This window comes from Agelaius phoeniceus, chromosome 30, assembly GCF_051311805.1.
Source record: "Agelaius phoeniceus isolate bAgePho1 chromosome 30, bAgePho1.hap1, whole genome shotgun sequence".
Taxonomy (NCBI): domain Eukaryota; kingdom Metazoa; phylum Chordata; class Aves; order Passeriformes; family Icteridae; genus Agelaius; species Agelaius phoeniceus.
This window is the reverse complement of record NC_135294.1, coordinates 6,090,260-6,114,517: the sequence shown is the minus strand read 5'-3', so window position 1 is coordinate 6,114,517 and position 24,258 is coordinate 6,090,260. Positions and strand designations below refer to the sequence as shown.

The 24,258-nt window shown below is 58.9% G+C and overlaps 1 protein-coding gene across 3 annotated transcripts in view; it reads left to right on the top strand.

Annotated features, from left to right (window-relative positions):
* TET3 (tet methylcytosine dioxygenase 3) overlaps window positions 1-23,967 on the top strand; it is a 28,679-nt gene extending 4,712 nt beyond the window's left edge. For 2 of the 3 annotated variants that reach the window (XM_077191646.1, XM_077191645.1), the window contains exons 2-10: window positions 7,173-9,402; window positions 11,402-11,492; window positions 11,714-11,807; window positions 12,295-12,503; window positions 13,034-13,184; window positions 13,524-13,613; window positions 13,707-13,844; window positions 14,185-14,521; window positions 14,841-23,967. In XM_077191646.1, the coding sequence (XP_077047761.1) occupies window positions 7,218-9,402; window positions 11,402-11,492; window positions 11,714-11,807; window positions 12,295-12,503; window positions 13,034-13,184; window positions 13,524-13,613; window positions 13,707-13,844; window positions 14,185-14,521; window positions 14,841-16,579 (5,034 nt within the window). In that variant the 5' untranslated portion in view covers window positions 7,173-7,217 and the 3' untranslated portion in view covers window positions 16,580-23,967. The remainder of the gene's footprint in view (window positions 1-7,172; window positions 9,403-11,401; window positions 11,493-11,713; window positions 11,808-12,294; window positions 12,504-13,033; window positions 13,185-13,523; window positions 13,614-13,706; window positions 13,845-14,184; window positions 14,522-14,840) is intronic. The other variant, XR_013185589.1, reaches the window with a different exon arrangement.
* Window positions 23,968-24,258: the final 291 nt, after the last annotated feature.

Genomic DNA, 24,258 nt, shown 5'->3' with positions numbered 1-24,258 from the left:
GGCCCAGCACGCTGCCTGCCCGCACATGGCTTTTTTTAGGTTTACAAACACCACGGCCCCGTGCACGCGCCGCTTCCTCCCCTCCTTCCTCCTGCCTTCCCCGTGAGTCATCGGAGTCATCATCAGCCCCGGCACCACTGGGCTGGGGACACCGGAGGCGGCAGCGGCGCTTTCCCCCATGCTGCTGCCGACCCCAGCGAGGGGAAAAGTAAAAAAGGCAAAACCAGATTTCATTTTTCTGTTCTTTTACCTTTTGGCGCTTTCCCCCATGCTGCTGCTGACCCCAACTAGGAGTCGCGAAAAAAGGCAAAACCAGATTTCATTTTTCTGTTCTTTCACCATTCAGCACTTTCCTCCGTGGTGCTGCCGACCCCAGTGAGGTGGGGGAAAAGAAAAAGGAAAAACCAGATTTCATTTTCCTGTCCTCTCACTGTTCCGTTTCCTCTTTTGGCGAGCGAGCTGGGGAGGATGAGGGTGGCTGCTGTCCCAGCTCGTGGGTGGTCTGTGCTGAGGTGTTTTTGGAGAGGACCACGGCGCGCTTGGAGGGTGGCAAGGCTTGAAACGTCACCGGCTTCCCCGGCGTCCTCGCCCTTTGTTGGTTGTGTCTCTGTGGCGTTGGATTTGCGCTGTGGCTTTGGGGGCGGCTGAGGAGAAGCTGGTGAGGCCCCAGGACGTTGGCAGAGGTGTTGGCAAAGGCTCCTGGGGGCCCGGCAGTGCCGAGGAGCAGCGGGGAGATGCCAAACCCCCGCGCTGAGCTCATGGGCTGAGGTGGCCCCGGTGACTCAGCAGAGCCGGCGCTGACTCAGCGGCCCCAGCCCCCGGGGAGGCAGTGGGATAGCGGGAGAGCTTGAAATTTTTGGGTAGAAAAAGGGATTTCTTTGTACAGCGTGCCGCACTTTGCCCATGCTGTGCTGCCAACACGTTTTCCTCGCCGTGCACCTTCCTCCAGCTTTGGGGAAAGGGATTTCATCCGAAGGGGCTGCGTCTCCCACCTGCCACGAGATGCTTTTCCCCATGGGGAGCGGGTCGTGGCGCGAAACCAGCTGTGGGTTTGGGAGGGGAGGCGTTTCCCTGCTCCCAGGCGGGGCAGGGCCCGGCTCCCACTCATCTCCCGGCTCCTGCCCGCCGGCCGTCGCGCCAGCAGCGTGCCCGTGCTTGCCAGGTGGGAGGGCAGCAGCACTCCTGCTTCTCCTCCTCCTCCTCCTCTTCCTCCTCCTGTGCTGAAGGTCGGGCTGTGCGCGGCGTGAGGAGCCCCGTGTCCCAGGGAGGGAGGGCACAGCAGCATCCCCCAGGTATGACGGGATGGGGATGACCTGGAGGGGGGCTGAGCACCCATGGGTGCTGGCTGGCACATCCCTGACTTGCACCTGGGGACCAGGAGGGTGCAGGGACCCCTCCTCTGTTCAAAGCCTTGGGAGCTGGGGTGCAGTTTGGTCAGGGCATGGCTGTGGAGAACCTTTCCTTCTCGCTATTCCAAATCTGGCTTTTCCCCCTGATTTGCAGGGCAAAGCAGTTGGTGGGGTGGAAATGCCCCCACTGGGGGCTGGAGTGGCTAGGAGGGGATGGAGCCTGGTCCTGTGGGGAATGCTGGCATCGGGGGGCTGTGAAATTGGGCTGGAATGGGATGGGAAGTGCAGCTGGGCTGGGGGGCAGGTGAGGAGAGGCCCCAGGCCTTTCCCACACAGCTCATGTGCTTCCACTTCCTTCCCGTGTGTCCTTGTCCTTCCCTGCCCCTCTCACCTTCCTCCTGTCCCCCTTCCCATTCTTCCCCTTGTTTCCCTTCCTCCCCATCCCCATCTTCCTTTTCTATCCCCCCTTCCCCTCCTTTCTCACATTCCTTCTTCCCCTTCCTTCCCTTTTTCACTTTTCTTCCCATTTCTCTTCATTCCCTTCTTTCCCTTCCCCTTCTCCTTCATCTCCTTCCTCTTTGCCTTCATCTCCTTCCCCATATTCTCCTTCCACTTCCCTCTTCCTCTTCCTCTTCCTCTTTTCCTTCCTCTTCCTCCTCCCCTTCCTCTTTCCTTCCTCCCCCTCTCCATGCCCTCCCCGGTGTCAGAGCAGGCTCGGTGATTCAGCCTTGCCAATCTGGGAGCCGGCACGAGGGCAGCCAGCTGTGTTGAAGGAAAAAACCGCTTCGAGAAACAAAAATAGTCCCGTGGGGTGTTTCTTTTTTTTCTTTTTTTTTTTTTTTTCTCCTTTTTTTTCCCTTTCAAGAGCTCGGCTCCGGGCCGGGGCCGGCAGCTGTGCCGTGCCAAGCCTTTCCCTCTGCCTGTGCCAACTGGCAGCTCCCAGGCAGGGAAGGCTCAGCAGCAGCAGCCGTGCTGGGAGCACACGGCGTGGGGCATTCGGCTTCCCAAAAACTGCTCTGCTGGGAGCGGCCACTGGGAGCAGCTGCCGAGGCAGGGCTGAGCATCCCTGGGTGCTCCCATCCTGCTCCAGGTGTCCCTGCCCTGCAGCTGTCAGTGTGGAGGCCGCGGGGTGGCCGGGGGGTTTGTCACCACAGGGCTGGTGGCACAGTCTGCCCTGCTCCTCAGGCTGGCTGGAAAGGATGGAGAAACATCCCAGGAGCTGGGGTGGAGCAGGGAATGTGGGGCAGGGTGAGTGAGGGGCTCCAGAGGTTCTGGAGTTCTGAGGTTCTGCTCTGAGTTTTCCTGCTCCTTGTCCCTGCTCCGTGTTCCTGCTCTGAGTGTCCCCGCTCTGTGTCCCTGCTCTGTGTCCCTGCTCTGTGTTCCTGCTCTGTGTCCCTGTTCTGTGTCCCTGCTCCTTGTCCCCGCTCTGTGTCCCTGCCCTGAGTGTCCCTGTTCTGTGTCCCTGCTCCCAGTTTTCCTGCTCCCTGTCCCTGCTCCCAGTTTTCCTGCTCCCTGTCCCTGCCCCAAGTGTCCTGACCCCAAGCATCTTCACCCCGAGCATTCCAACCCCAAGCCTTCCTGCTTTGAACATCCCCTTGCCGAGCATTCCTGATCCCAAAATCCTCACCCCAAACACCCCAAGCCCAAGCATCCCCACTCTCGGGTACTCCCACCCTGAGCCTCCATTCCCCAGCCATCCTGACCCCAAACATCCCCACCTCAAGCCTCCCTTCCAAAAGGGAGAACACTTTTCCTGGGGGAAATGAGATGGTTGGAGGTGGGAACAAATCTTTTTTCCACCTTAAAAACAATCCTCCATCTCCCTGGGAAGCCCCCAGTACTGGTGGGGGCAGTGGGATTCTATCACATTCCAGCTCGTCATACCCCAAAGGAGGAGGAAAGGGGGTGCAGTGGTTGCTGGGGTGGAAGGGGCCGTGCCCATGGGGGTCCCCAGAAGTGCTCCTGGGACTGGAGTGGAGCAGAGCCGGGTTTCCCGCAGCGGGGATCAGCTCAGCTCAGCTCCCTGGCTTACTCCGGCTTTTCTCCGGGCTAAATGAGGACAGGAGCGGCTCAGCCCCGGCGCCGGGGTCAGCCGGGGCCACGGAAACAGCTCTGGAAACAGGGCGGGAGAGGGGCGGGACCAGGGCGGGTACCCCGGCCGCCAGGGGGGACCCGGGGGCTCTCGCTCAGCCCTCGGCCTTCCCCCGTTTCCTTGAATTCCCCTTTCAGGGTGGCGACTTGGATTCGGGTCATCCGCTCCTCTGCAGCCTGCCTCCCGCTGCTCCTCTCCCTTCATCCCCTCCCGCATCTCCTTCCTCTTTGCCTTCATCTCCTTCCCCATCTTCCCCTTCCCCTTCTCTCTTCTCCTTCCTCTTTCCCTTCCTCTGCCTCTCCCCTCTTCCCCACAGCTGGAGGCTGTGGAGGGATTGGGATGGGAAGGGGTTCCCCCATCTCTGGGCTCCGATGGTGCTCCCAGAGCGTGGTGTGATCCCGGCAGCATTCCCGTGCCTGGCACTGCCCTTGGGCTGCTATTGCAGGGTCTGCAGCGCTCAGGGCTTCCCCCGGCGGTGCCCCAAAGCCACCATCCCAAGGGAGGAGGATCCCCGGGGTGGGTGCCAGAAGAGGAAACCACAGCCCGAGAGCCGGGGCTGGCCGGGCTCCACCGCAGCGGGGCCGGCAGCCAAAGCTCCCTCTTGGCCGGCCCGTGCTGCCGGCTGGCAGCGGCTGCTGCTGACCTGCAGAGCTCCCGGCCGTGCCCTCGCTGCAGCCCCGGCACACGCTGCCCCCGGAGCCACCCCGCTGTCCCCAGAGCCCCCAGGAAGGGCTCAGCGTTGCCACCAAGCTTCCTCTGGCCCCCAGATTCTCCACTTTTATTCAAATTGTGTGGTTTTTGCATGGGATGACACCAAGCTCTGTGTGTGCTCCGTTCTGTGCAGCTCCCGACCCCGGTCCATCCATCCATCCATCCATCCATCCATCCATCCATCCATCCATCCATCCATCCATCCATCCATCCATCCATTCCTCCATCTGTCTGTCCATCCATCTCTCTGTCTGTCCATCTATCCCTCCATCCATCCGTCCATCCATGCTTCCGTCCGTCCATCCCTCCCTCCGTCCGTCCATCCATCCGTCTGTCCATCCCTCCGTCCGCCTGTCCCTCTATCCCCCCCTCCCTCCGTCCATCCCTCCGTCCATCCCTCCATCCCTCCATCCCTCCGTCCCTCCGTCCGTCGGTCCGTCCGTCTGTCCGCCGCCGGCCGGTCCGTACGTGCGCGCGGCGCGGGCGCCAATGGCTCCTGCAGCTGCTCTGGCAGGGGGCGGGGAGGGCCGGGGCTCCCGGTGCTCCCGGGGGCCCCGCTCGCTCTTTCCCGCCCCGGACGGTGCCGGTGCCGCCGCCGCCGCCGCCCGCGGCTTCGCCTCCCGCCCCCGCAGCCGTAAGTGCCGCCCGGCCGGAGGCGGCCCCGAGCCCGCGCCGCGATCCGAGCACTCCGGGCTGTTCCCAGGGAGCGCAGCCCAGGCTGGAACCGCTCCAAGCCGGCCTCAGCCTCTGTGTGGCTGATTTTTGTTGTTTTTTGGGTTTTTTTTTTTCCCTTCCTTCTCTCTGTTTACGGCATTTTAACTGGGGGGCATTTAAAAAGGGAGGAAAAACGGATTTTAAAAAAAAAAAAAAGTTGTTGTCCTCACGGGGATTTTTTCCCCTTTTGTAGCGCCCGGAGGATGCAGAAGGGGATGTGCTTAACCCCAGCCGTATCGCTTGGTTTTCTCTTTATTTTAATTTATCTCCTCCCCTCCCCAGCTTTTCTCCTTTCTCGGGGTGAATGGAAGGAGGTTCGGGAGCTCTGGGAAAACTTTTCCGAGGAAAATAAGCTGAGGGCAGAGGAATTGGTGCCCAGGGCATTGAGGGGGGGTTGCTGCGGTGCAGCCGGAGTGCGTCGGGATGGGGAGGGGGCATCGATTTTTGGGTCTTTACATCTCCCAGCCAGCAGGGCTGGAACGAAAGGAGCTGGATGGGACGGCCAGGAAAAAAATCGTTATATATATATATATATATATGTATATATGTGTGTATGTGAGTGAAGTTTTATTCCTCCACTGATTTAGGAGGGTTGTGGCTTTCGGGTTAACCCTTTAGGAGCAGCAGGGCGATGTTTGCTCCTCCCTTCGGTTCACACCATGAACTATTCTCCTACATTCCCAGCCCGGTTCCATAACCCAGTTTATGGGCAGGAGCAGCCCGAGGTGCCTCCCTGGCCCTGCGGCTGATTTCTGGGGCTTCCCCTGCCCTTTCCCCGCGGCTTCTCCCCTGGCCAAGCTCTTGGGGCCGCTCCCCACCCGGAGCAGAGCAGGTTTGCCGTCATTTCCCTGGGCTGGCGACCCTTGGGGCACCGGAGCCCTTGAGAAGAGGGGGGGTTCAGGGCGTTTATCTCCCCGGCGCTTGGGAAAATCCCCTTCGGCTGGGCAGGAGGAGGAAGATGAGGGCGGAGGAAGCAGGGGCGAGGCCGTTCCCTGCTGGGTGTGCGAAGGAGAGCGGAGGCGTGCGTGCTGTGCTGTCCCCACCCTGCCCGGGCTGCGCTTTCTCCCCGGACCTGCCGGACCGGTCCCATGGCCCCGAAGGCAGCGGAGCCCCCCTAAAAACCCTCTAAAAACACCACGGGGTGATGCTGTACCAGCGCCGCGCCGCCCTGGGGGATTTCTCCGCTGGGGAAAAGGGGTTTTTGGACAGAGTCGTGCTGGGAGTGGTTCCTCCGAGGTTTCGCCGGAGTCAGCAGCGTTCTTATCTCTCCAGCGTAGCGTTCTTATCTCTGCAGCGTGGCTCTGCTCACGCTCTCACAGCCAAGGGTGAAGGACTCTGTGCCGAGGCCGTGGTGCCTGAAGGGTTGAGGCAGCCACACACGGACACTTTCAACACTCGGAGCCGTAACTTTGTATTTAACTTTGTATTTAACTTGGTGTTTAACTTTGTATTTAACTTTGTATTTCGGCTCTCCCCGCCAATCTGAGCTGCGGATCCTTCCCACGGGCCGCTGGCGGCCCCATCCAGAGGCAGGAAGCTCTGCCCACAGCCTCTGCTTGCTTTGGCATGGTTTTTCCAGTGAACTCTGCTGTATTTTTAGCTTGCCGGAAGCTGCCCTTGCTTATCAGCAAACGGCGCCGAAATCCCCAGTGCCGAGGTGGGGCAGCAGCACGGAGAACAGAGCGACCCCTTCCATCCCTGGCAGAACCCTTGGGGGGGTCCTGACCAGGGTGTTGGGCTCCTGGGTGCCACCAGGTGGGTTTGGTGTGTCCCTGGCACGGCCCCGGGAGCCCTGGCCGGCCGTGTTGATGCAGACACGGGGTTATTTGAGGTGAAGCAGCCCCTGGCACCGGCGTAGCCAACTCGGCGGCTTCCTGCCGTGCCGCGGCCCGCGGCGAAGGACGGCTGCTCCCGGCCGCGATGTTCGCTCCTGGCACGGCTCCAAAACCCCCCTCTCCTCCTCGTGCTGCTGCCTTCAGCGCGGGCAAACGGTGCCACCGCAGCCAGGGACACCCTGCCTGCCCTGCCCTCGGCGGGTGGTGGAAATCCCGAACGGTCTCTGAGTGATTTCGAAAGCAAGTGGCGGGGTGGGGACGTGGGTGGCAGGGTGGAAAGTGGCCGCCCTCTGAGCCCAGCCGAGCTGCTCCTCACTCAGCCAGCCGGGCAGAACCCACATGGCTCATCTGCATCTTCATCCCCCCAGTCAGAAAATGAGATGGGGAAAGGGGAACTGAAGGAAACAGAGGGGAAGAATAGGGTTGGAGCACATAGGGATGCTCACGTCTCTTCTCTGTCCCCCCTCACAGACAGGTTCGGCGGGCGACGCGGTTGATGGACCCAGCAGAAGCCAAATGGAAGAAGGGCCAATTAATTATGTGGAAGAAAGGCGGCTGAAGGAGGGCAGCGGGCTCAGCCTGGTGAATGGGGGCCGGCCGGAGGCGGGGGGTCCCGTGCTGATGGAGCCCAGCGGGTGGTCGCCGAGCCAGCCGCCCGCCACTGCCAAAGCCCACCTGGAAGACGTCCGGAACCTGGTGGCCTTCTCAGCGGTGGCCGAGGCCGTTTCCTCCTACCGGCTCCCACCGCCGGCATCGCCGTCGCTGCTCTACGAGAAGTTCGACTCGGAGATGAGCCGGGGCGGGCTGGGCACGGCGGACGGGGTGCCACGAGGAGAGGACCTGCACGCCCTCAAGGCCGCCCTGGCTTTGGCCAAGCACGGTGTGAAGCCCCCCAACTGCAACTGCGACGGCCCCGAGTGCCCCGACTACCTGGAATGGCTGGAGCAGAAGATCAAGACGGCTCTCGGAGAAGAGCTGGCGTCACCGCGGCCCCACGCCACCGCCATCCCCCCGCCTCCTCCCCCAGAAGGTGCTATCGACCCCCAGCCGGTGCCTGAGGCTGCGGAGCCGTGCCCGCCCGACAGCCTCCCCTTTTCCCAGAGCGCGCTGACCATCGCCAAGGAGAAGAACATCAGCCTGCAGACCGCCATAGCCATCGAAGCCCTCACGCAGCTCTCGGCCGCCCTGCCCCAGCCCGCGGGCGATGGGCAGCCCCCGCCGCCGCCGCCCCCTGCCGTCCCCTTCGGCCCCGGCCCCCTCGGCCCGCCGGGGGCCGCGTGGCAGCGAGGGGACGAGCCCCGTTACCCGCCGGAGCCCGGAGCGGCACCTGAGCCATTTTTCGGTGCGGCGCCTCCGCGGGGGAACTTCGCGGCCACCTGGGGGTTGGAGGCCGAGGGGGCAGCGGGGGCTGGAGACCCCATGGCAGAGCTGGAGCAGCTGCTGGGCAACGCTGACGACTACATCAAGGCGGCTTTCAAGAGACCCGAAGCGACGGCCGGCAAAGTGACAGCCCCCAAAACGGAACCCCCCGAGCGAGCACCCAGCAAAGAGGCACCGGGCGGCCCCCGCTTGCCGCCGGTGCCGCCGGAGCCCGACCTGCACAAGAAGACGCAGCTGGTCCTGCAGCAGCATCTCCACCACAAGCGCAGCCTCTTCCTCGAGCAAAGCCTGGCAGCAGCAGCAGCGGCACCCCCGGACCGGCCGAGCGGCTGGTGGGCTCCCGGCGCCCCCGCCGCGCCCCCCAAGCCCTTCGAGAAGCAGCCCAAAGAGAAGAAGAAGAAAACGCCGCCCGAAAAGCCCCCGCCGGCCAAACCTCTCCGCAAGCAAGTGCAGATCAAGAAGGCGAAGCAGAAGGACTCGCAGCCGCTCTTCCCTCCCCTCTGGCAGATCAGCCTGGAGGGGTTTCGGGCGCCCGCCGAACCCCCCGCCGAACCCCCCGCCGAAGAGATGCAAACGGAGCCGCCGCCGCCGCCGGCCTTCCCGCACCAGCCTCTTGCACTACCCCTGCCCGCTGCATGCCCCCCGCCACCAAACCCCCTGGACGGCGTCCCCCCGGCTCCCGACTCTCAGGAAAGGGGTGCCCCCGGGGGGGGCCCCCAAATTCACTCAGCGCCGGCGGGCTCGACTGGCTCGGAGGAAGCGCCGGCCGCCCCCCCGCCGGCCGGCTCAGCTCCCATCATGGTGGATGACAAGTTGGAAGAGCTCATCCGACAATTTGAAGCCGAATTTGGGGAGAATTTCAACCTGCCGCCCCCCGAGACGCCTGCCCCGCTTGCCCCCGGGGCTGCCGAGCTGCCGGGGGGGACAGCACCAGCTCCACAAGGGTCCCCCACCGTGGCCACCACCGCGGCCACCGCCCCGGCTCCCAGCAGCGCTCCCCAAGCCGGACCCAAAAGCGTCTCTCCAGGGAAGGGGCCGCTGTCAGAGCCACCCTTCACTGCCCGCTCCCCCAAACAGATCAAAATCGAGTCTTCTGGTGCTATCACCGTGGTGTCTACCACGTGTTTTTACTCTGAGGAAAGCCAAAACCCGGACGTGGACGACGTCGACAGAACACCCACCAAGGACGAGGTGCCGCTGACGCCCACCCTGAGCGGCTTCTTGGAGTCTCCGCTGAAATACCTGGACACGCCGACCAAAAGCCTCCTGGACACCCCTGCCAAGAGGGCCCAGGCTGAATTCCCCACCTGTGACTGTGTTGGTGAGCCAGCAGCCGGGCTGGGGGGGCGTGGGGAGGGTGGCAGAGGTGGCTTTGCAGGGTGGGAAGGTAACAGAACCCATGGCATCAGCAAAGCCCTGATTTCTGGGGAGGTAAGGCCCTCACGTGGTGAAACCCCAGTGCTGTGGAGCTCCCGTTTGGTTTCTCTCCTCCTCTCTTGTTTTTACAGTTAGATGGAAATGGCTGTGTCACCATGGGGGTGGCACTGGTGTCACTGGCTGTGCTGGGGTGGAGGGGTTGGATGAGCAGCAAAACCAAAGGGCTGTTGGGTTTTCCTTCTATTTAACCTTAACCAGCTGAATCCATGGTGGTCCCAGTGCCAAAACCCACCTAAACTCCCTCTCACCTGGTTATCCCTGGTGTTTTCAGCCAAATTAGCTGGTTCAGGTTGCTTTGAGTAACCCAAACTTTGGTTTGATGCTTGTGCTTATCGCTTACTGCTGGGATGCTGCCTTGTTCACTGGCCAATCCCACTGGGATGCATTGAAAAATCCCCAAACTCTTGGATTTGTGAGGTTTTTTTGTGGTTATTTTTGGTGCGCATTGGCATTTGTTAGACTTCACAGCAAGTGCTAGAGAATTCCTACCCAGTCCTTCCAGTCCACCTCCATCCGAGCGTGAGGAGCTGAATATTCCCTCCCCAATATTTAGACTGGACCTTTGTGCTCCCCTGGGAGCAGCTGGATGAGGATTTTGGGGGGCACCCACCCAGAGGATGCCCTGGGCTATAAAGCACAGGCTGTGATTTATTAGCGGGGCTTATGATTATTTATTTATTTGCTTGTGAATGGCAGCAGGAACGAGCCCAGACTCCATGGAGAGGAGGGAAAGCTTTCCTGAAGCCTCTCAAACCTAGCCTCGGAGTTTGCCAGGAAAAGATTTGTTTAGGGGCTGGGAGAGGGGGGATTCCCCCCCTTCCCCTTCTCTGTTTTCTCAGGGAGAAAGAAATGCAGCAGGAGAGGGCTCGGTGCTTTATTGGGCGCGGGAGCTGTTGGAGGCTGTAATAAAATGAGCTTTTTCCAAGCCTCCCATATTGATCCCTGTCTGGACAGCTGCAGCCCAGCTGAGCCCGGCTTTCTCCTCAGCCTGGCTCCCGGCCAGCTGGACATGATGGGAATGAAAATCAGGCTGGTGAGAGCAGAGGGATGCAAACACAGACCAGCCCTGGCTGTGGTGCAGGGCACATCCCAGCTGGTGGTTTTGGAGCATCCCTGTGTGCTGGGGCTGCCTGGGGCATCCATCACTTCCCACCCCAGCTCCTTCATGCCCTGAAAGCCCCCAGGGGTTTGCTGTGTGCAGGGCTGTAGCTTCTCCTGAAGCCCCAGGACCCTCTTCTTGCTGCCCAAGGATCTTTCTGGAGCCCCAGGATCCTCTTCTTGATGCCCCAGGATCCTTCTGTAGCTCCAGGATCCTTTCCTTGCATCCCCAGGATCTTCTCCTTGCAGCCCCCAAGATCCTCCTGTAGCCCAAACCCTTCTTCCATAGCCCAGATCTTTCTCCTTCTCCCATAGCCCAAACCCCTGAAGCAGGCAGGAAGAGCTTCCTGCCCCCAAAATCATCCCATGATGGCAGCATCCAGTTGGGCCAGTGCCTGTGAGAGGTTCTGGACAGGAGCCCTGGGTGGGAGCAGGGTGAGGAGGGGGTTTGGGGTCTGAATTTCCCACCCAGCAGAGCCCCAGTGGTCAGAGCAGATTCCCTGCATGGAGCTGTGGTCACTGCCAGGGTGCTTCCAAGGGCTGTGGCTCCTCAGAGGGTTTTTGGGTCCCAAAAACGGGGTGGGTGTTGATGGGTGAGGGTTCTCCAGCAGCGTTTCAGTGCTGGCAGAACCTTCCAAAGCAGGGAACAAGGAGTTGCTGTTAACAAAACCTTGACTTTTGGTGCAGAAGAGCTCGGATTGAGGGGATTTGGGTGTTTGGAATCCTTCAGGGCAGCCAGCAAAGGGTGCAAACCCCAAATCTCTGTTCCCCTCCTCTCTCTGCAGAGCAAATCGTGGAGAAGGATGAGGGGCCCTATTACACCCACCTGGGCTCGGGGCCCACCGTGGCCTCCATCAGGGAGCTCATGGAGGAGAGGTAAGAGCCCCTCAGTGCGGGGCTGGGGTCCTGTCAGGGGAGTGGGGACTTGAGAGAGTGACTGGGGACTTGTGAGAGTGAGTGGAGTCCAGTCAAGGACAGTGGGGTCCTGTCAGGGAAGTGGGGATTTGTGAGGGTGCCTGGGGGCTCCTGAGGGTGCCTGGGGGCTCCTGAGGGGCCCATGAAGGCCGGTGGGACTGGGTGTGACCCTGCCCTGGCAGGTATGGTGAGAAGGGCAAGGCCATCCGCATCGAGAAGGTCATCTACACGGGCAAGGAGGGCAAGAGCTCCCGGGGCTGCCCCATCGCCAAGTGGGTGAGTGCCTCTCGTCCCCAGGCTCTTCCCCTCTGTGCCCCTCGGGGCTCCCCACACTTGGCACTGGGGAATGGTGTGTCCAGAGCCAGCAGCTCTCCCAGACTGCCAAAATCCATGGGGTGAAGGCAGCCATGGGAACATGCCCAGCTCTGCCCTCCCCACCCCACAGGGCACTGGGGAAGGCATGCAGGGCATAGCCCAGATCCTTCTGCTATAGCCCAGATCTTTCTCCCGTACCCCAAATCCTTCTCCTGTAGCCCAAATCCTTCTGCCATATCCCAAACCCTTCTCCTGTAGCCCAAACCCATCTCCCATAGCCCAAACCCTTCTCCTGTAGCCCAAATCCCTCTCCTGTAGCCCCCCTTATCCTCCTGCCTCTCCCCCATGCAGCAGCTCCTTCCTGGCACGGGCTCAGCCAGCTCAGGGCACCCCAGGGCTTGTGGGATTCCCCATGCCGTGAGGTCCGAGCCAGCCCCTCTCGTTCCAGGTGATCCGCAGACACAACCAGGAGGAGAAGCTGCTGTGCCTGGTGCGGCACCGCGCCGGCCACCACTGCCAGAACGCCGTCATCATCATCCTCATCCTGGCCTGGGAGGGCATCCCCCGCACGCTGGGGGACACGCTCTACCAGGAGCTCACCGACACCCTCACCAAGTACGGCAACCCCACCAGCCGCCGCTGCGGCCTCAACGACGAGTGAGTCCCACCGGCAGCGCGCCTGGGGGGAGATGGGGTGGGAATGGGGTGTGGGATATGGGGTATGGGGTACAGGAATGGGGTATGGGATATGGGGTACGGGAATGGGGTATGGGATAGGGGGGACGGGATATAAGGTACAGGAATAGGGTACAGGAATGGGGTGTGGGAATGGGGCACGGGATATAAGGTACAGGATATGGGGTACAGAAATGGGGTATGGGATATGGGGTATGGGGTATGGGATATCGGGTACAGGATATAAGGTACAGGAATGGGGTATGGGATATGGGGTACGGGATATGGGGTATGGGAACAGGCTGTGGGAATGGGATACAGGAATGGGATGCGGGAATGGGATGCAGGAATAGGATGCAGAAATTGGTTGCGGGAGTGGGATGGGGAATGGGATACAGGAATGGGATACAGGAATGGGATGGGGAATGGGATGGGGGCTCCCTCCCGTTCCCAGAGCTGCCCTCACCGCCCGGCACCGGCAGCTGACGCTCCCACACCGTGTCCCCCCCCAGCCGGACCTGCGCGTGCCAAGGCAAGGACCCCAACACCTGCGGTGCTTCCTTCTCCTTCGGCTGCTCCTGGAGCATGTACTTCAATGGCTGCAAATACGCCCGCAGCAAAACTCCCCGCAAGTTCAGGCTGGTGGGAGACAACCCCAAAGAGGTGGGTGATGGAGGTGGAGCAGGGGCAGCGCTGGTGGGGTGGTGGTTTGGAGCTCCTTTCCTGTCAGGACTATGAAAATAGGATTCCATGAAGGGTTTTTATGGGCTAGAGATGAGGAAAGGAAAGGTGGCACGAATGGGGCCTCTAGAAATCCCAGAGGACAATGAGGCTGGAGCTTGGATGGCCAAATCCTCACAAGGAATTTAAGCCATGTGCTTTGTGCTGTGGTGGATGTCATGGGAAGGGTTGGCTGCTGTGTGGCGTCTGTGGACTCTGTCCCCAGTTCCATCCCTGCTGCCAAAACCCCTGGGAGACATCCTCCTCTTTTCCCTACCGCAGGAAGAGCTGCTCCGGAGAAGCTTTCAGGACTTGGCCACCGAGGTTGCTCCGCTTTACAAGAGGCTGGCGCCGCAAGCCTACCAAAACCAGGTCCTGCTCATCCCACCCTTGGCACACACGGCTGGAATGGGTGTGGGGTGCTGCTGTTGAGGGATTTTGGGTAACCAGCTCCTCCTTCCACAGGTCACCAACGAGGATGTAGCCATCGACTGCCGGCTGGGCTTGAAGGAGGGGAGGCCGTTCTCGGGGGTGACAGCGTGCATGGACTTCTGTGCTCACGCTCACAAGGACCAGCACAACCTCTACAACGGCTGCACCGTGGTAAGCAGGCACCTGGCAGGGCTTTTCAAGGTGCTCCCCTCTAATTGGGGATGCTCATTTTGAGGGGTGTCATCCCCAGTTGTTCCACCCTCGTGACTCCAGGTGTTTGGGGTGGGCACACCTCACATGGGCTGCTCAGGTCTAACAGACACCAGCATCTACTTTTGTCCAACCCAGACCCCATGGGAGGTTTCCAGATACCAGCTGGGGACCAGAGCAGGCTGGGGGGGTGCCAGGCTGCTGTGGCTTCCTGTCAGTGTGGGGAAGAAGTGGGAGGTTTGGCTCATCCAGCACAGGCCACATCCATCAGCATCCCACTGACAGCACATGCTCCGGCCAGGTCTGCACGCTGACAAAGGAAGACAATCGTGTGGTGGGGAAAATTCCCGAAGATGAGCAGCTGCACGTCCTCCCCCTCTACAAGATGTCCAGCACGGATGAGTTCGGCAGCGAGGAGAACCAAAACGCCAAGGTGGGCAGCGGGGCCATCCAGGTGCTCACGTCCTTCCCCCGCGAGGTCCGCAAGCTGCCTGAGCCCGCCAAGTCCTGCCGGCAGCGGCAGCTGGAAGCCAGGAGAGCTGCTGCCGAGAGGAAGAAGCTGCAGAAAGAGAAGCTGATGACGCCAGAGAAGATCAAGCAGGAAGCGCTCGAGCTCCCCACGCTCCAGCCAAATGCAGGTAACGGGGGCAGAGGTGAGGTCCTGCCACCCCGAGCTGCCCGGAAAGCGCGCGAGGGGATGGGGATGTGGTTGGGGACCTTTTTTGGGCTGCTGTGTTGTGGTGCTGGATGGCATCTCTGTGCCAACCTGGGTTTTCACAAAGGTGCGAATCGATGCCGGTGTGCCAGGTGATGGCAGATGATGCCAACCTCTGCAGTTGGCTGGCAAACCCATCACCGTGGGATTTCTGAGTCTGGCCGACCGTTCTGGGGTCCTGGCTCCCTTCTGGTGGCTCCCTCGGCCGGCAGGTCACGGGGGCTGTGTGTGCTGTCCCACAGGTATGGCGTTGAAAGGCGGGATACCCCCGCAGCCGCTGAAACCTTCCATCAAGGTGGAACCCCAGAGCCATTACAACGCCTTCAAGTACAACGGCAACGCCGTGGTGGAGAGCTACTCGGTGCTGGGCAGCTGCCGGCCCTCCGACCCGTACAGCATGAACAGTGTTTACTCTTACCATTCCTACTATGCACAGCCCAATCTGCCTTCCGTGAACGGGTTTCACTCCAAGTTCGCGCTTCCCTCCTTCGGGTATTATGGCTTTTCCAGCAACCACGTGTTCCCCTCGCAGTTTCTCAATTACGGGGCGCCCGAGAGGAGCGGGAGCAGCTGGGTCAGCAACGGCTACGAGAAAAAGCCCGACGTCTCGGCTCTGCAGGAGAACCTCAACCACACCTACGGGAACGGCAATTTCCCTGAGCCCATCCCGCACGGCGTGCGGAGCAAAAACCATCACCAGCGCACCTACGAGCGAGCCAACCGCTACGCCAGCCAGCAGAAAGCGGCGGTGGCCACGGCCGGGGCGCACAGGACTAGTTCAGGCTCGGAGGAGGCACAGGCGTTTGCACAGAACTGTTTCGGCAGCCGGCCCATCAAGCAGGAGCCTCCGGATCCCCCGCCCGCCATCGAGCCCCTTCCCAGCCCTGCGGCCGTGCCCGGCGCTGGTTTAACGCTGCCGGCCGTCCCTGCGCACGGCACGGCGCCGGAGCAGCGCTGGAGCCCCTTCAAGGCGCCGCAGGGCACGGCTTCCCCCGAGAGGACTAGCACGGCCGAGGGCTCGTGGAGCGCGCTGGCGCCGGGCTCGGGCGGGCGGGAGAAGCTGAGCGCCTTCGACGCTGCCGTGCGCTTGCCGCCGCCAGAGAAGCAATGGTCCAACGTCCTGGCGGGAGAGCCGCCGGCGGCGGCACCGCACGGCTCGGGCTTGCTGCCGAAACCGTGGAGCCCCTGCAAGCTGGGGGAGACGGCGCTGGCGGGCACAGGCACCCCCAGCCTGCTGGGGTCACTGGGGTTCAGCTCGGCTCTGCCAGGGCTCCCCAACTTCCCCGAGGAGCCGTGGGGCTCCGTGAAGGTGGAGGAGCGGAGGACGCCAGCGCCCAGCCCGGGGCTGGCGGAGAAGCCGTGGGAGGCAGCGGTGGGTGAGAAGGGGGTGGCAGGGCCCCGCCAGGAGAAGACGTGGGACCCCTTTGGCCTGGAGGAGGATCTGCCGGAGAAGGCGGTGAAGGAGGAAGAGGAAGAGGAGGAGGAAGAGGAGGAGGAAGAGGAAGAGGAGTGGTCGGACAGTGAGCACAACTTCCTGGATGAGAACATCGGCGGCGTTGCCGTGGCGCCCGCCCACGGCTCCATCCTCATCGAGTGCGCCCGCCGCGAGCTCCACGCCACCACCCCGCTGAAGAAACCCAACCGCTGCCACCCCACCCGCATCTCCCTCGTCTTCTACCAACACAAGAACTTGAACCAGCCCAACCACGGCCTGGCGCTGTGGGAGGCCAAGGTGAAGCAGCTGGCGGAGCGGGCTCGGGCCCGGCAGGAGGAGGCGGCGCGTCTGGGGCTGCCGCCGGACGCCAAAGCCTTTGCCAAGAAGCGCAAGTGGGGCGGCGCGTTGGCGACCGAGGCGCCCAGCAAGGAGAGGAGGGACTCTGTGCCCACGCGGCAGGCGGTGGCCATCCCCACCAACTCCGCCATCACTGTGTCCTCCTACGCCTACACCAAGGTGACGGGCCCCTACAGCCGCTGGATCTGAGACCGAGGCGACCGCCATGGCCCCATCTTACCTCAACCCTCGGCAGCGCCGCAGCCCGGCGTTGCTTCGTGGTGCTTTCTCCTCGGGCGTGGGGGAGAAGAAAACAAAAGTAAATAGACGAAACCGAAGCGAAACACAACAACCACAAAAAACAAAAAAAATAAAATCCAACCCATAGGAAACGAACCCAACGCGCGTGCTCGGGAGCAGCGGAGCCGGCGCGGGCTCACGCCGTCGGGGAGCTGTGCCCAGCGAGGAGTTGGCAAAGCAAGCAAAACTTGGTTAAAAAACCCAAGAGGAACGATGCTGTTTGATGATTTTAGGTAATCTCATATTTATATCTCCATGTTTTTTAATCTAGCCTCGGATGAATTTCCTAGCGTCCTTGCGCAAGGAGAGGTTTTTAATTCTACTTAAAATGGCCTGTTTGTTGGATTTGATTTTATTTTATTTTTTACTCCGATGACAACGACGAAGCCGATCTTCGAAAGAGAAGCCAACATTGAAAAACCACCCTAATCATGAATCCAAACCAACCTGAACACCAAACCAGCTCAAAGGCAAGAGGTGACTCCCTCCATCTCCTCCGCGTGGGGGCTGGAGGGACCGTGTGCTTTACTGTCAGCCGGACACGCTGAACATCCAATTATTTTTATTCCAAGGACCTAAAAATACCAATTCTGCAGCTCGAGGAGACCTTTCTCACAGCAACGGGAGCCCGCGAGCGAGCGGGCCATCCCGGGACGGTGCGTCTCCGCCCGGCTCCTCGCCTCCGGCGGGATCGGCTCTGCCGCCGCGGAGCAAAGCCGGCGTCGCTCCTGGCGCCGGAGACCTCAGGACACGTCCGGGCTGGGGAACGCCGCTGCCGGGGGGCGAGCTCGGGCTCGGACTTGGGGCTCCTTTGCCCACGGCCTCCGGGGCGAGCGGCAGCGGCGGCGTCTCCGTAGGAGCCGACGGGACAAAAACAGAAGAAAAAAAAGAAAAAAAAAATTTACAAAAAACAGGAAAAAAACACAAACCAACCCCAAACTGTGAATAGCGAGTGTTGCTCTCTGTACATCACTGTTGCTAAAGTCTGGTGCTTTCCGTCTCCGGGGGACTTTCTCTCCGTGCAATCGGCTCTGGGAAGAGCGAACCCCAAGACTTGGTGGTCCGCCTTCCCCGCCGGTGCCGGCGAGCCGCGGCCAGCGCCGCCGGGGCTCGGTGCTCTTTTCTCTCCCCGGGTGCCATCCCTCCTTCCTACGGATCACCGTTCTTCCCTCAAAAAACAAACAAACAAACAAACAAAAAACAAAACAAAAACCCCAACCCAACCAATAACCCAGCAACGACGACAACCGCGTGGTGCTTTTGGAACACTCTCAGTCGAGACTTCCCGCCCGGCGCCGGGACGGACGGAGCGCGGCCGAGCTGCCCCGCGGCGCGGCCGGAGCCGGGGGCCGGCGTCCCCGGGCGGGGTCGTTGCTTTTGCACTTTGAGGTGCCTTTTGGAGAGCCAGCGGGGCAGCGCCGACGCCGTCGCCGTGCGGGATCACCTCGTGTTTACCGTCACCCTCCTTCCCCCCACCTCGCGCACGGGCACGGATCAGCAGGATCTCGGTAAAACAGCCTGAACATTGACGTGGTCTGATTTTAAACCTGTAAATAGGGAAAGAAATTTTTTTAAAAGCACTTTCACCTAGATTTAAAAAAAAAAAAAAAAAAAAAAAAAAAAAGAATGAAAGCGAAACTTAAAAAAGCAAACAACTCCCCTCTTTCCTCTCCCCCCACTCCCCCCCAACTTGAAGCAGTATGTTTTAAACAAGATTATCGTGGGAGAACTGTAAATACTGGCAGAATATTTAACATGCTTTGTCCGTCCTTCATCATTAATGATTTTTTTTTTTTGGTTTTTGTTTTTTTGTTCGTTTTTTAACCGTAATCTGTAAAGTCGCGTATATTTGACAAGGAAACTCAACGAGCTATTCCCGCTTTTCTTAGAAATACCCAATAGCATATCAGGATTGTAAGAGTCAGATTTTAGGGACGCCGGCGGGCGATGCCGGGGACCCGCCGTGTGGCCGTGGTTTGGGACGCGGAGCGGGGACGACGCGGGGCCGGGTTCGGGTGCCGGCCCCGCTGTTGTCGCCCGGGGTCTCTGGCTGGCGTGACGGGGGTGCCTTGGAGGAGAAGGAGCGTTGGGAGAAGGCGATGGTCCGTGTAACCTGTCTAAGTCCTGCTTCCTCAGAGGTTTTTCGGTGCAGGGAGGGGTCGGTCCAGCGCGGCGGGTTCAGCCCGGGAGAGCGGGGAGCTGCCGGCGCCGCGGGTCGGGGAGCGAGAACTGCTGCAGTCTCAACGTTTTTACACTACATAAACTTTGTCTAACCTACCTCAACTCTCAGTCATTACGAATTCGCACGCTTCAGACTTCTACACAAACTCGAAATCTATGCACAGCTCTTTACCCCTTGCTGCTGAGAGGCTGTTTCCAAGCAAAATCTTTTCCCTTTACCCGTCCCGGCGGCCGCGCTCGTCCCGCCCGTGCCGAGGCCGCGGGGGTCGCGGAGCTCGGGGGGGAGGGATGATGTTTTTAACGAGTGGGATGTGGGGACCTGGTTTTGCAGCAGGTCGTGGCCACAATGGTGCTAGAACAACAGCCGTGGTGGAAACCCCAGGGAGGGCTCGGCACGGGGAGCCCCGACCGGCTCCTCCGTCCCGCTTTGGTTTTTCTGGCCACGGTGCTTCGCCTCGGGCAGGAAACGAGGGATGCAATTTGGGTCCCCCTCCATCTCGATGCTTTCGGGATGAGGCATGGGAAGGAGAAGGAAACCAGAATCCCTGAGGTGCCTCAATTGCTGATTTTTCCTTTTAATACTGGAGTACGCTTTGTGGGCTCTATAAGGCATATTTTTATTAAATGAAATCTTGTAATACAAACGGTGCTATGGTGTTTTAACAAACTGTATCACGCTTCTGCCTGATTCCATCTCGCTGAGGTGCTACTAATGTATATATCAAATTAAGGAACCAAGATAAAAAAACAAAAAAAATACAAAATTTAAGCAATGTCGTTGAGAAGGAAGTTTACTTTTCCGGAGCGACAGCTCGAGGCGTGCCGGGAGCTGGTTGGGTTTATGCAAACTGAAAGAGGCGCCGCGTCCGAGGCGTGCCGCCGGCCGGGGTCGTGGTGGAGCCGTTCCCTGTGGGTCCCAGGATGAGGTGCTGGAGGTGATGTCCAGGTGCAGGGCTCAGCCAGGTGTCCACAGGGCTCGGACACATGTGTGGTCATGGTGCTTGGCCAGGTTTGTGGTCATGGTGCTTGGACAAGGTGCTCAGCCAGGTGTGTGGTCATGGTGCTTGGCCATAGTGCCTGGAGAGGCGTGTAGTCATGGTGCTTGGACAGGGTGCTCAGCCAGGTGTGTGGTCATGGTGCTTGGCCAGGGTGCTCAGCCAGGTGTGTGGTCATGGTGCTCAGCCACAGTGCTTGGACAGGTGTGTGGTCATGGTGCTCAGCCACAGTGCTTGGACAGGCTGTTCGGACACGGCGCGTGGACGTAAGTGCTCGGACACGGTGCTCGGCCACACATCATAGACGCGGTGCTCGGACTCGGTGCTCAGGCTCAGTGCTCGGCCACAGGTCACGGACATAGTGTGGTCATGGACATGGTGCTCGGTCATGGTGCTCAGCCACAGGTCATGGACATAGCATGGTCATGGACGTGGTGCTCAGGAACAGTGCTCAGCCACTCCTTGTGGACATGGTGCTCGGACATGGTGCTCAGTGCAGTGCTCGGACGTGGTGCTTGGACGTGGTGCTTGGACATGGTGCTTGGTCCCCGTGCTTGGCCACACATGATGGATGTGGTGCTCAGACGTGGTGCTCGGACATGGTGCTTGGTCCCCGTGCTTGGCCACTCATGATGGACATGATGCTCGGACATGGTGCTTGACCACGGTGCTTGGACATGGTGCTTGGACACGCATCATGGACATGGTGCTCGGACGTGGTGTGCGGACATGGTGCTGTGTTTGGTGCTTGGACTTGGTGCATGAACATGGTGCTCGGGCACGGTGCTCTGCTGTGGTGCTCGGACATTGTGTGTGGACATGGTGCTTGACCCCTGTGCTCAGACATGGTGCATGGACATGGTGTGTGGACATGGTGCTTGACCACAGTGCTCGGACATGGTGCATGGACATGGTGTGTGGACACGATGCTTGACCCCTGTGCTCGGACTTGGTGCATGGACATGGTGCATGGACATGGTGCTCGGGCATGGTGCTCAGCCATGCACCATGGACGTGGTGCTCAGCTGTGGTGTGTGGACATGATGTGTGGTCAGTGCTCGTCCGCAGTGCTCAGACATGGTGCATGGACATGGTGCTCGGGCACGGTGCTCAGCCATGCCACCATGGACGTGGTGCTCGGACACGGTGCTCAGACATGATGTGTGGACACGGTGCTCAGCCAGGGTGTGTGGACACGGTGCATGGACCTGGTGCTTGGACATGGTGCTCGGACATTGGTGCTTGCACATGGTGCTCGGACATGGTAAATGGACATTGGTGCTTGGCCCTGCGCTGTGGACGTGATGGGTGGACACGGTGCTCAGACGTGGCACATGGACACGGGTGCTCTGCTTGGTGCTTGGACTCAGTGCTTGGCCATGGCTCCTGGAGCCGTGCTCTGCCGTGGTGCTTGGACACGGCCCATGGTGCTCGGCCACGGTGTGATTTGACCACGTGTTGTGGACATGGTGCTTGAGCATGGTGCTCGATGGTGGTGCTCAGGCATGGACACGGCACTTGGACACACACCCCGGCCACGGTGCTCGGCCACGGTGCTCGGCCACAATGTGTGGACGTGGTGCTGAGCTGGGGTGTGTGGACACAGCGCTCGGCCAAGGGGCTTGGACACGGTGTGTGGACACGGTGGTTGGGCATGGAGCATGGACATGGTGGTTGGGCATGGAGGAGGGACATGGTGCTCAGACATGGAGCATGGACTTGATGATTGGGCACAGAGCATGGACACGGTGGTTGGGCATGGAAGATGGACACGGTGGTTGCCCAGAGCATGGACACGGTGGCTGCCCAGAGCATGGACACGGTGGTTGGGCATGGAAGATGGACACGGTGGTTGGGCATGGAGGATGGACACGGTGGTTGGGCACGGAGCATGGACACGGTGGTTGCCCAGAGCATGGACACGGTGGTTGGGCATGGAAGATGGACACGGTGGTTGGGCACCCCCATGGCTCTGCTTGGCTGGGCTCAGTCCTGGTGCTGTTCCCCTTCAGCACCAACCTTGAGTAACCAACCCTGTGCTGCTGGTGCTCAGCACTGTGCCAGCACCACATCCATGCCATGTCCATCCCATGTCCATCCCATGTCCATCACCACGTCCATCCCTGTGTCCATCCCATGTCGTTCACCACATCCATCACTGTGTCCATCCCGTGTCCATCCCGTGTCCATCCCGTGTCCATCACGTGTCCATCCCGTGTCCGTCCCATGTCCAGCACCGTGTCCAGCCCTGTCCAGGCTCCCGCAGCTCCTCGCTCTCATCCCCTCCCGCCTTCCCCCAGCTCCTCCCGCCTCTTTCTTTTCCCCTTCCCCCTTTTTTGGGTTGATTTTTCCTTTTTTTGGGGTTTCTTGGTGCTACTTCCCCCCCGCGCCCCCCAGCAGATACCTCAGCCCCCAGCCCCGGGTGCAGCTCGTCCAGGATCAGGGATCCTCTCCCCATTTCTGAGATCCTTTCCCAACATTTCCAAAATCCTTTCTGAGATCCTTTCCTGCATTTCTGGGATCCTTTCCTGCTTTTCTGGGATCCTTTCCCACATTTCTGGGATCCTTTCCTGCTTTTCTGGGATCCTTTCCCACATTTCTGGGATCAGGCATCCTCTCAATTTTCCCTCCTTTTCCCTTTCCCGCCCGGGTTTTCCCCATTTCTGCGCCTCCTTCAGGGATTTTTGACCCCGCCGTAATTTCCTCATTTGGGTTCTGGGAGCGAGGAGAGGTTTTGGGTCAATGGGATTTTTTATTTTGGAAATGTTACTTTATTTTATTTTATTTTATTTTATTTTATTTTATTTTATTTTGTTTTGTTTTATTTTATTTTGTTTTATTTTACTCGGATTTTTTTAAATTCAATTTTTAAAAATTTTATTTTATTTTATTTTGGAAATTCTATTTTATTTTTTATTTTATTTTATTGGAATTTTCTTCTTTTAAATTCTATTTTGTTTTTAAATTTTATTTTGTTTTATTTTATTTTATTTTTTTAAATTTTATTTTACTTTTTAAATTTTATTTTATTTTTCTTTCTTTTATTTTATTTTCTTTTTTTGCACCATGGCAATTCCAAATTTACAACCCGAGCGTCATTTCTCCTGGGATCTGGGAATTCAGCCGTAGGCGGGGCGGCTCTTTTGGCGCTTTTTGGGATTTTTTTGGGGATTTTTTGGGAATTTTTCAGGGATTTTTTTCTGGGCTGTTCCAGTGGTTTTTGGGATTTCTTTGGGGATTTTTTTCTGGGATGTTTCAGTGCTTTTTTGGGATTCTTTTTCTAGGGTGTTCTGGCATTATTTGGGATTTCTTTTGGGATTTTTTTTTGGGATTTTTTCTGGGGCATTCCGGTGCTTTTTGGGATTTATTTTGGGATTCATTTTGGGATTTCTTTTGGGATTTTTTCTGTGGTATTCCGGTGCTTTTTGGGATTTATTTTGGGGGTTTTGTGGGGATTTTTTAGGGATATTCCAGCGCTTTTTGGGATTTATGTTGGGATTTCTTCTGGGCTATTCCGGTGGGTTTTGGGATTTATTTGGGGATTTTTCTTGGGCTGTTCCGGGGTTATTTGGGATTTGTTCTCGTGTGTTTTTGCAATTTTTCCTGGGGTGTTCTGGGGACGGCGGCAGCTGCGGGGGAGGCACCGGGGGCGTCCCAACCCCTTGGGGTTCCTGGCTGGGCTCGGCTCTGGGGTTACTTGAAATGAAGTTTCGGGGCGGATCGAGGAGCGGTAGAATTTTTTCCCACGTCTCAAGGCAATAGGATTAATTAATTAATGAATTAATTAACATGTAATTAAACTGTAGATACTCCTAGGACAGGAAATCGATGCCGATAATTTTATTTTGTATCATTTTCCCTTTCTCTCTGTGTTGTTTTTCCCCCTTTTCCCTCCTTTTCTTTCCCCCCAATGTTTCAATAAATTTATTTTTTAGGATTCCTAAAAATCGCAAGTTTGGATCCTTCCCTCCGGTTTTGGTTTTGTTTTTTTGGGGTTTTTTTGTTCTGTTGTTGTTTATTTTAATTTGTATTTTATTCTGAGTTGGGCTGTGTTATTATTCCCGATACCTTTAAAATATTGTGGGTGTTTTAATAAATTTTATATTTATTTTTTGCACTCAACACCAGGCTCGGCTGCAATTCCTGTGGGATTGGGGTTTGTGGGATTTTTGGGTTGGGGTTTTTGGGGTTGGGGTTTTTGGGACTGGGGGGTCTGGATGGGGTTCTGGGTATGGGAACTGGGGGTCCTTTGGGGGGGACCAGGATGGGGGCTCCATCTATGGGATGAGGGGGGGGATGGGATCCTTTTGGGGGTCGGGATGGGACCCTGGATATGGGAATAGAGTGGGGGAGGAGGAGGGGACTTTTGTGGGGTCAAGGGGGGGCTTTTTACGGGGTCAGGAGAGGACCCTT